The 10,259-nt window shown below is 55.5% G+C and overlaps 2 protein-coding genes and 1 long non-coding RNA gene across 4 annotated transcripts in view; 2 read left to right on the top strand and 1 right to left on the bottom strand.

Moving 5' to 3' along the window:
* GAPDHS (glyceraldehyde-3-phosphate dehydrogenase, spermatogenic) overlaps positions 1 to 7,352 on the top strand; it is a 15,716-nt gene extending 8,364 nt beyond the window's left edge. The window contains exons 3-11 of the mRNA XM_011982241.1: positions 365 to 461; positions 635 to 741; positions 4,394 to 4,484; positions 4,565 to 4,683; positions 5,020 to 5,101; positions 5,416 to 5,567; positions 5,736 to 5,898; positions 6,948 to 7,045; positions 7,133 to 7,352. Coding sequence (XP_011837631.1) covers positions 365 to 461; positions 635 to 741; positions 4,394 to 4,484; positions 4,565 to 4,683; positions 5,020 to 5,101; positions 5,416 to 5,567; positions 5,736 to 5,898; positions 6,948 to 7,045; positions 7,133 to 7,205 — 982 coding nt within the window. The 3' untranslated portion in view covers positions 7,206 to 7,352. The remainder of the gene's footprint in view (positions 1 to 364; positions 462 to 634; positions 742 to 4,393; positions 4,485 to 4,564; positions 4,684 to 5,019; positions 5,102 to 5,415; positions 5,568 to 5,735; positions 5,899 to 6,947; positions 7,046 to 7,132) is intronic.
* On the bottom strand, positions 2,792 to 7,662 carry LOC105541297. Its single transcript, XR_001006324.1, has 3 exons — positions 4,982 to 7,662; positions 3,828 to 4,147; positions 2,792 to 3,654 (listed from the first exon to the last, which is right to left on the bottom strand). It is a non-coding gene; the product is annotated as an uncharacterized LOC105541297 (long non-coding RNA).
* TMEM147 (transmembrane protein 147) lies at positions 7,638 to 9,552 on the top strand. 2 transcript variants are annotated; one of them, XM_011982242.1, is made up of 7 exons: positions 7,638 to 7,851; positions 7,923 to 7,992; positions 8,554 to 8,613; positions 8,699 to 8,835; positions 8,972 to 9,056; positions 9,145 to 9,266; positions 9,350 to 9,552. In XM_011982242.1, the coding sequence occupies exons 1-7, from the start codon at positions 7,775 to 7,777 to the stop codon at positions 9,471 to 9,473; spliced, it is 675 nt and encodes a 224-aa protein (XP_011837632.1). In that variant the 5' UTR covers positions 7,638 to 7,774; the 3' UTR covers positions 9,474 to 9,552. The 2 variants fall into 2 exon arrangements, with proteins under 2 accessions (XP_011837632.1, XP_011837633.1); XM_011982243.1 differs by lacking the exons at positions 8,699 to 8,835; positions 8,972 to 9,056 and having other exon boundaries at positions 7,641 to 7,851.
* The last annotated feature ends 707 nt before the right edge of the window (positions 9,553 to 10,259 follow it).

The following is a 10,259-nucleotide window of genomic DNA, read 5'->3' as shown; positions in this document are numbered from 1 at the left end:
ATATATATATATATATATAAATTAGCCAGGTGTGCTGGTATGTGCCTGTAGTCCCAGCTATTTGGGAGGCTGAGGTAGGAGAATCACTTGAACCCAGGAGGCAGAGGTTGCAATAAGCCCAGATAGCACCACTGCACTCCAGCCTGGGCAAAAGAGCTAAACTCCGTCTCAAAAAAAAAAAAAAAATAGGGGTTAGGGAACGGATTGGGAGAGGGAGCTGAAAAAGCAGTGAAGGGGCTGGTGAGGTCATCTTAGCAAGAGGCACAGAGGTGGTTGCCTTCTTCCCCTGGATTAAGGATTCCCGACCAGCCTCCTCTCCATTACCCCCTCTCTCCCATCCCTTCCTCTGTCTGTCCTCGGCCAGATTTGGACGCATCGGTCGCCTGGTCCTGCGCGCCTGCATGGAGAAGGGTGTTAAGGTGGTGGCTGTGAATGATCCATTCATTGACCCGGAATACATGGTCAGTAGCTGGCAGGGGGCAGGAGCAGCAGGGTGGGACTAGGGTGGGAAGGGGGCTCAGGGAAGCCGTATGGAAGGCTCTCAGCTGCAATGTGAGGCCTTCACCAAAGAGGGGACTCTCTAGGGATCCTCACCCTGCCACCCCAAGACTGGGAGCCGTTCCATCGCCCACAGGTGTACATGTTTAAGTATGACTCCACCCACGGCCGATACAAGGGAAGTGTGGAATTCAGGAACGGACAGCTGGTCGTGGACAACCATGAGATCTCTGTCTACCAGTGGTAAGGGGAGCATCTGTCTGATGCACGGCTGTGACATAGTGAGACAGGGGATGTGGAGGTGGCTAAAATGGGATTCCAGCCTCTCACATGGGGTTCTGAAACCGCCCCCAAAATTGCATGTGCATGCCTCTAGGTACTAATTTGAAGAGGAGAGTCTCAGATAGGTCCTTCACCCCTAAAATGGTTAAGAAGCACTAATCTAAAAAGATATCTCACTGTACTCAAGAATGCTTTTTATTTTTATTTTTTTTAGGGACGAGGTATCACTCTCTTGCCCAGTATGGAATGCAGTGGTGTAATCATAGCTCACCGCAGCCTTGACCTCCCGGGCTCAAGTGATCCTCCCATCTCGGCCTCCCGAGTAGCTGACACAAGCCACCATACCTGGCAAATTTTCTGTAGGATGAGGTCTTGCCATTTGGCCCAGGCTGGTCTCAAACTCCTGGCCCCAAGCAATCCTCCCACCTTGGCCTCCCAGAGTGCTCGGATTACAGCCATGAGCCATCACATTTTGCTTTAACACACATTGGTATGTTTTCTCGTGGGCATATCAACATGTCCAGAACTCAACTCTTGATTCGCCTTCACCCCCACACCTATTCAGCTCCCACTGACCACTGCTGGTCAACTGTGCCTGAAATCCAAAGGGAGGAAGGTATAATGAGGCTTGTGTGAACATCCGAACATCCATTCCCATCATGGCCTGAATCAGTGTTTCAGGTTTACTTTAGAATGCCCTGGGCCGAGAGAAGGGCTCCATTCAGTTAGTTGGGAGAGCTTAGAATTTTATTTTTGGCTGACATTTACCTTTCTAATGTAAACTATTAGCCACACCTGGCTCTGTGGCTGCCTGGGGCTTTTACACACACACACCCACAGGCACACACACATGCACATACACACAGGCACACTAGTGAACCCTGTCCGGGCCCAGGCAGGGTCTGCAGCCTCCCCAGCGCCCCTCCCCACAGATCTAATCTCAGCCCTTCTCCTTGTAGTTACTGGGGGTAGGGTGAGTGATAAAGAAGCAGGGATGGGTGCAGGAAGTTTGCGGGTGGGGGGCAGAGACTGGAGAGTCGGTGAAAACGGAAGAAAGCTGCTTAATCCAAGTTTGAAATCAAGACAGCAGAAACAACTCCAGCACCATAGTTATCACGCAGACTTCAACGTGGCCACCACCATTCCTGCCACTTGGAGTCATCCCCCTTCCCCACCTAGCTGCCCCCTCCATCAATGGCCCCAACCCGGGTGTTGCCTTCTCTGGTCACTCGTGCAATGCAATGCGGTTCCCCACGCCTCCAACCCCCTCTCCACCCCTGCACTGTTGGGCTGCACAAGCCAAGCTGTGTGCCTGCACTCTGCCCTGCGCTGCCGCTAGCTGGCTGGGTGACCTTGGGCAAGGGACCAAACTCGCCTGAGCCTCAGTTCCCCGATGTGATGGGGAACCCACCACAGCGGTAGCTGGGAGCACGAGTGGAGTGAACACGTGTTTGTGGACACTTAAACAGGCACTTCCCACAAGGCCTTGCAGGGAGGGCTCTGTCAACTGGTGCCACCACAGTTGCTCTGGCATTAGCAGGTACAGGACCTGGTAGACATTAAGAACTTCCTTTGAATAAACAAATGGAATCCTCAAAACAGCCGGTGGGCAGGAGGCTGGGGCCCATGGCAGCCTTGGGGAGGGCCTGGGGTCTTCTGGGGCACATTCCTTGCCTCAGGCCAACTCAGCAATTGCTGCAGAGGAATCGGAAGTGTCCCTAATTTGGAAGGCCGGAAAGGGGGGTAGCTGAGAAGAGCTAGTTGGGCCAGATGATGGAAAGCGGACTGACAGAGCAGGAGACAGGAAGAGGATAACCATGTACTATGGCCTTGCCTGGGGCCTTGCGTGGCGGCCGATTCATCCGTTCATTCAGGCAGTGGAAACAGGAGTGCAGACCCGAGCTGGGGCCAGCCACCTGCACTCCAGCAGGCTCTCCCTCTCACTCCCCTCCCCTCCGCCCCGACAGCGGTAAAAAAATGCAAAAAACGACAGTGGTAGCACTTCCTCATTGGGTTGTGAAGGTTACGTGAGTTTAATACAGGTAAGGCACTTAGAATATGGGCACAGGACAGGTGTTCAGTAAACATGTATAAAATGGCTGACTTAAAAAAAAAAAAACATGAGGCCAGGTGCAGCGGCTCATGCCTGTCATCCCAGCATTTTGGGAGGCTGAGGTGGGCGGATCACTTCAGGTCAGGAGTTTGAGACCAGCCTGGCAAACACAGCAAAACCCGTGACCATTAAAAATACAAAAAACAACAAAAAACTAGCCAGGTGTGGTGGCGGGTGCCTGTAACCCCAGCTACTCAGGAGGCGGAGGCAGGAGAATTGCTTGAACCTGGAAGGTGGAGGTTGTAGTGAGCCAAGATCGTGCCACTGCACTCCAGCCTGGGTGACAGAGTGAGACTCTGTCTCAAAAACAAAACGAAACAAAACAAAACAAACAAATAAAGAAAACCCATGAGGCCAGGCACGGTGGCTTACACTTGTAATCCCAGCACTGTGGGAGGCCAAGGATCACTTGAGCCCAGGGGTTCTAAAGCACCCTGGGAAACAAAAGTGAGAGCCCATCTCTACAAAAAAAAATTAAAATTTAGCTGGGCATGGTGGTGTGCACCTGTAGTCCCAAGCTGCTCGGGAGGCCAAGGCAGGAGGATGGCTTGAACCAGGAAGATCAAGGCAGCAGTGAGCTCTGATTCCACCACTGCACTTCAGCCTGGGCGATAGAAGAAGACCCTGTCTCAAAACAAACAAACAAACCCCACAAACATTGATTGAACCCCCCATTGAGGGAAGCAGGCTCAAGGGCAAAAGAAACAGACCGACATGACCGAGAATCACAGAAGGAAAACACTCGGTTACTCGCGATAAACCTGGGAAGGAAGAAAGTGGAATACAGTTTATTCACTTAATGCTTGTTTGCTAAAGCCAAGTAGGTAACGGCAATACTAGATGTTTAATGTGTTTCAAATACGAACGTTTGTCAAAATACCAAGTAAAAACGTAAATTTATAAAACAGGAAACTAGAAACCTCCCCCTACTTACCTTTCTAATGTAAACCATGAGCCACTGCTGCCCCAAGGCTGCCTCAGGCTTCAGGCGTCCTCCAGGAGCTTTTTCTTTAATGCAGTGTCTGTTTTCAGGGACTCTCCTGGCCCTTGGCAGCCAGCTTCCTATTGCAGGAACTGAGGATCTAGGAGGGTTCGTGGCGAGGTTGTTGGGGTTGGGGACCAGAAAGCAGCCGGGCAGGCCTCACAGTCACAGAGTCCACATCCCGGGCAGCATACGGAGAAAGGGTCTGAGCTGGCTGACAGCAGTCAGGGTTGGCGCCTCTGAGGAGGTTGAGGGCTGAGTTGGGGAGGTCACTGCCTGTACCCAGGCATAGCAGAGGTGGTGCAATCAACAAAGGGAAGCTGGTCCGAAGTGGGGCAGTGGTGAAAAGCCAGGCCAGCGGGGTGGAGCTCATCTGGAGCAAGTAGGTATGTCGGTGGGGGACGCAGGTAGTTGCAGGTGGCCGGCATCTGCTCAACCTTTCAAATGGTGAAGGCCGTGGACTATGAAGGTGGGGCTCAAGCAGGGGAGACTGACTCAGCCCTGCCACTACCCCACAGCAAGGAGCCCAAACAGATCCCCTGGAGGGATGTCGGGAGCCCCTACGTGGTGGAGTCCACAGGCGTGTACCTCTCCATAGAGGCAGCTTCGGTAAGCCGGGGAGAGGTGTCCAGGGCCAGCTGGGGGGATGATGGCACCAGAAGCACCTGACACCTGCGCTTCCTCCCCAGAACCACATCTCAGCAGGTGCTCAACGTGTGGTCATCTCCGCGCCCTCGCCGGACGCACCAACGTTCGTCATGGGTGTGAATGAAAACAACTATAACCCTGGCTCCATGAACATTGTGAGGTAAGGGGGGCAGCGACATCCTGCAATGCGTGGAAGGGAGGGTAGACTCGTCCTCCCCACTCTCAGCTCCACTGGATTCCTGGTCACTCGGCTTCTACTTCTCCTTCCCTAAACTATCTGCTAAACACGCATGACTTCTGGAGGACAAGCTTGGGGAGCCTCCCCAGCTGCATCTCGGTGCCTCCTTCAGTCTGACGGCGTCTGCACAGATCCCTCTCACCCTCATCCTGACGTTTCACAAAACCAAGTCTGCGTGCATACCCCAAGAGGGGTAAGGGTGGAGGGGTGGCTCTGCAACTCACCTCACAGTGCCTGTGCACACCTTGGCTGTTGCAGCAACGCGTCCTGCACCACCAACTGCTTGGCCCCCCTTGCCAAGGTCATCCACGAGCGATTTGGGATCGTGGAAGGGTTGATGGTGAGTTGAGGATGAGGGGCTGGGGCAGGATGGCAGGGAAACCCCAACCTTTTCTTCCCAGGCCTTGCTTACTATATGGAGTTAAGAGGGAGAGATTGGTTTCGGGAGGAGAGGCCCACCAGTGCGGAAGCCTTTTAAAACACTGTACAACCCTCAGTCAAGGCTGGACCCTGGCCTGCACACGTCCCCTCCTGTGGTCTGTGGTGGTGGCCCCACCAGCCTCCACACCTAGGCCACTACCCTAGTCCTGGAAAAAAAGAGGCATGGGAGCTTAGGACCATGAAGGCCTCATCTTGGTCCTTCTCTTCCCCAAGACCACAGTCCATTCCTACACGGCCACCCAGAAGACAGTGGATGGGCCATCAAAGAAGGCCTGGAGAGATGGGCGGGGTGCCCACCAGAACATCATCCCAGCCTCCACTGGGGCTGCGAAAGCCGTGACCAAAGTCATCCCAGAGCTCAAAGGGTATGAGGACAAGAAGCTGCAACCAGGGTGGGGGCATACCCCGGGAGGACTGGACTGGCCCTCAGTCCTTAAGGGGAAAGCAGGAGCCTGGCCCGGCCACAGGGCAAGGGGGATTGGAGGGCAACGTCCCTAAGTTCTGACTCCTGTTCTTCATGGGGGATTCTCCAGGAAGCTGACAGGGATGGCATTCCGGGTACCAACCCCGGATGTGTCTGTTGTGGACCTGACCTGCCGTCTCGCCCAGCCTGCCCCCTACTCAGCCATCAAGGAGGCTATAAAAGCAGCAGCCAAGGGGCCCATGGCTGGCATCCTTGCCTACACCGAGGATGAGGTAGGGGCTGAGGAGAGGAGACCCTGGGAGGAGCCCTCTGGGGAGGGACATGATTTCCACTTGCCAGGGAGCTGCTCTCAATGTGTCAAGACAGAAACTGCAGGGCGGGAAGGGAGATCTCCCTGCCTCAGGGCCTTTGCACTTGCTGTTCCTTTGGTCTGGAATGCTTGCCCCCCCAGATGACCACACAGTCTGTCCTTACTTCCTCCAAGTCTCTACTTCAACCTCCCTCTTCAGTAAGGCACCCCCTCAAAAGATGTTCTTTTTGTGGCCCTATTCCTCACCTGAAATTTCTTGTCAGTCACTGTTGACTCCAATGGTGTGTGCATTCCAAGAAAACAGGGATTTAGGGGCTGCGTTTTCACTTTTCTGGCTCCAACCTGGCAGACAGCAGGTGACCAATATATGCTTAGTGAACAAAAGACAACAGTTCTCATTTTTTTCAATACTTGTTCAGGGCCAGGCCATGGCCAGGTGCCTTCTCTGTGAGGAGTGGATGCGGAGGTCATGGTGGACCCCGTACGTCTACCTTGGTGCTGTCTCCCTGCATTAACTCCTGCAGGTCCACTTTCCCACAGTCGCCAGGATCTTTTGTTTTAATGGAATCACACTGCATCACCCGTTTTCAGGAGTGAAAACACTCCTGTGGCCTTTCCTGACACTAGGGCTAAAACCCTCAGGTTCTCCGTTCCTGCAGCTCCTTCCACCTCAGACACTGTGTTGAGGGCCAGAGCCAGTGAGATCTTCCTAGTCATCTAGACCCAGGCTCATGGCCACCCCTCAGAGAGGCCCTCCATACTGGCCCATTTCAAATGCTTGCATTATTCCTAGGAAAGGGATGTACTGGTACAGCATGAGGGTGTTTGTGACCTGTGCCCTTTGTCAGACCCCAGTAGAGTGCCTTGGTCCCTGTCCCCAGAGACTGAACACAGTAGGGCTACATCAAAAATAGATGAATGCATGGATGGGCGATAGAGCTAAGAGCACTGTCAGCTCCTGGAGGTCCTTGCTCTGCCGGACACACTTATCTTTGAAATTCTGACGCCCAGGTCGTCTCTACGGACTTCGTCGGTGACAGCCACTCGTCCATCTTCGATGCTAAGGCCGGCATTGCGCTCAATGACAATTTCGTGAAGCTCATTTCATGGTAAGGGGAAAGGAGCTGGAGACTTGCAGGGGAACTAAGGGGTGGTCGGAAGGAACCCCCTTGAGCCTGCCAATCCCTCCTCCACAGGTACGACAACGAATATGGCTACAGTCACCGGGTGGTCGACCTCCTCCGCTACATGTTCAGCCGAGACAAGTGAAACGGAAAGGTCCCTTCTTTCCTTCCCAGGGGCCAGGGCCGGTAGATGTGCCTCCCGTTCCTGCATCTGGCTGCCCGGGGGTGGAAGGGCACCCGGGGCGGACGCCCCACGCCGCTGGGTCCATGGTGAAATAAAAAACAGTGCTCACAGCTGCGTCCCGTATTTCTGCGCCGGTCACGGCGAGTTCTGATCCGGGTTTGAGGCCCGCCCCACCCTTACTCGATCGCCTGCGCCCACGGGCGAGGGGTCGCGCTTGACGTCAAGCCGGGTTCCACTTCGGGAGACAGGGACAGCGATGGCAGCGGGAGAGGCCCCGCATGGCCGGAAGTCACTTCCCACAGCGCTGGGCCGGGAGCGCTGGCAACCGGGCCCGGCCACGAGCGCACTGACGTCACTGGGCGCGACGCCCCGCGCCGAGACTACCGATCCCAGAAGGTCGCGCGCGGGCCCCCGCCAGTCAGGTGGGCGCCAGGCCCTGGCCGTGGCGAAAGTACGGGCGGAGCCGGAGACCCGCTGCCGGAGACGCCGCCTCGCGATCCCCGCGCGGGCGGGACCGGGCGGCCGGCGTCATGACCCTGTTTCACTTCGGGAACTGCTTCGCTCTCGCCTACTTCCCCTACTTCATCACCTACAAGTGCAGCGGCCTGTGAGTGCGGGAAGGGCGCGGGGCGGAGAGGGCGCGGGGCCCGGGCCGAGCCTCACCTCCCGCTTCTCCAGGTCCGAGTACAACGCCTTCTGGAAATGTGTCCAGGCTGGAGTCACCTACCTCTTTGTCCAACTCTGCAAGGTAAGGGCCGCCGGACTCCACGTGTTCTGGCCCCCAGGCTCTGCAGACCCAGGGACCCGCCCCCGTTGCGTATCCCCCGCCACGGTGGGACCGCCCTCGGGACTCAGCGTAGGGAGGCGTCAGGATACCTAGAAAGGATAGACTTTAAAGAGGGCACGACCTGAGAAGAGGCCTAAAAGCAACTTTTGCGTCGCACTTAGTAAAACTGAGAAAACGTCAGTAGTGTGGTTGGCTAAGAGGTGTTTTTTTTTTGGTGCGATTAAGAGTGATCACTGATTCCCTACATGATGTTAACACTGCCCAAGGAGCAGCACCTTCAAACCTGACTCAGATGCCCTATGATCACCCAGAACTCCAACTTCCAGCCCCCTCGGGGATCCAGGGACCTATCCTCTATCTCCCCTATTCCTGTAATCTTGCCACCATCTGGTGGTTCCTCTTCCAGATGGGTCCCCAGAACCTGTCCTGCCCTCCTCATACCCACGAACTTCCCACAAATCCCACGTGGTTTATCTTGATCCCCTCACCTTGAAGTGACCTCTTTCTGCTTTCTCTTCTCAGATGCTGTTCTTGGCCACTTTCTTTCCCACCTGGGAAGGCGGCATCTATGACTTCATTGGGGTGAGAGGGGCCAGGGAAGGGCAGGGCATGCAGGAGCGGGGCTCCCTGTCCCCTGTGCTTACTTAAGCCTCAACCTGACCCGCAGGAGTTCATGAAGGCCAGCGTGGATGTGGCAGACCTGATAGGTCTAAACCTTGTCATGTCCCGGAATGCCGGCAAGGGGGAGTACAAGATCATGGTTGCTGCCCTGGGCTGGGCCACCGCCGAGCTTATTATGTCCCGGTGCGTGCAGCAGCCTGGAACCCAGACACCTGAGAAGGGACACCTGGGTTCCACGGGGGTGCTGGAGGGCAGGGGCTCACAGCCTGGTACTGAAGGTGTCTGGGTACTGGAGAATCCCATCCTTTGCCTTCCTCAGCTGCATTCCCCTATGGGTCGGAGCCCGGGGCATTGAGTTTGACTGGAAGTACATCCAGATGAGCATAGACTCCAACATCAGTCTGGTAGGCAGTCCTGCTCTCCCACACACACATTTCTGCTGGCGGCCATACTCCTATCGAGGCCTGGCCCCGACTTTCCGCCTCCCTCCAGGTCCATTACATCGTCGCATCTGCTCAGGTCTGGATGATAACACGCTATGATCTGTACCACACCTTCCGGCCGGCTGTCCTCCTACTGATGTTCCTCAGTGTCTACAAGGCCTTCGTGATGGAGTGAGCTGGGTGGGGTTTAGGGCTGGGTCCAAAGTGGGGTGGGTTATCTAGTCTCCCTCCCTCATGGTGACATTTTCCTGCAGGACCTTCGTCCACCTCTGCTCACTGGGCAGCTGGACAGCCCTACTGGCCCGAGCAGTGGTAACGGGGCTGCTGGCCCTCAGCACCTTGGCCCTGTACGTCGCCGTTGTCAATGTGCACTCCTAGGCTTGGTGTCTCAGATACTGATGTACCCTTTCCCTGCCTCGCTTCAGGTTTTAGTGAAGTAAACAGTATTTGGAAAGTTGCTGCTGCCTCCATTTCTCTCTCTCTTGGGAACTGTCTCCCAATACCGTGCCCACCTGGGTCCCAGAGGCCTTGGTTCTGGCTCAGGAGCCAGGTAGACAAGCTGGAAGCTAGCCAGTCACTGGCTTGTCCCATGTCCTGTTCCTCAGGCTCCTAGTTTGTCAGGAGTAGACAATGTTTGGATGATCTTTGAGCAATGGCAGAGGCCAGGGCCCTCAGGGAACAGGTGATAGAGGGGAGCTAGAATCCAAGAGAAGGCCCTTGGGGGGCTCTTCCTCTCCTCACAGCCTCAACCTGGGCCTCCCCACACAGGTCCTTCCCGGGCTGGTTACCTCTGAGGCTCCTGGCCCCAGTGTCCCCCTCCAATCCATCCTCTGTATGGCAGCCAGGGGATCTATCTGAAACCCATGTAACCGGGTCATCCTACCGCTTGCAACCACTTGCAGCCCCTTGTTACACAGCGGACAGTCCAATTGCTCGGCCTTTGGTTTTATCCAACCAGCAAAACCAGCTTTTCTGAAACTGCTCCCTAGAATAATTTGCCCAGCCAGATTCTTAACATCGTTCAAGCCATGGGGTCAGCATGAGGCTGGGGGGAGAGTTGTGACTGTAAGCTCCTCAGTTCTATGGCCCTCAGCTCAGATCCCAGCCTGAGCCTTCTCAGGGTGGAGTGGAGAGACAGCTGCAGCCAAGGAGCAGAGCAGTGGG

The sequence above is a fragment of the Mandrillus leucophaeus genome, unplaced genomic scaffold, assembly GCF_000951045.1.
Source record: "Mandrillus leucophaeus isolate KB7577 unplaced genomic scaffold, Mleu.le_1.0 Scaffold238, whole genome shotgun sequence".
Lineage (NCBI taxonomy): Eukaryota > Metazoa > Chordata > Mammalia > Primates > Cercopithecidae > Mandrillus > Mandrillus leucophaeus.
The sequence above is the reverse complement of the archived record's forward strand: the minus strand, read 5'-3'. Positions and strand labels throughout refer to the sequence as shown.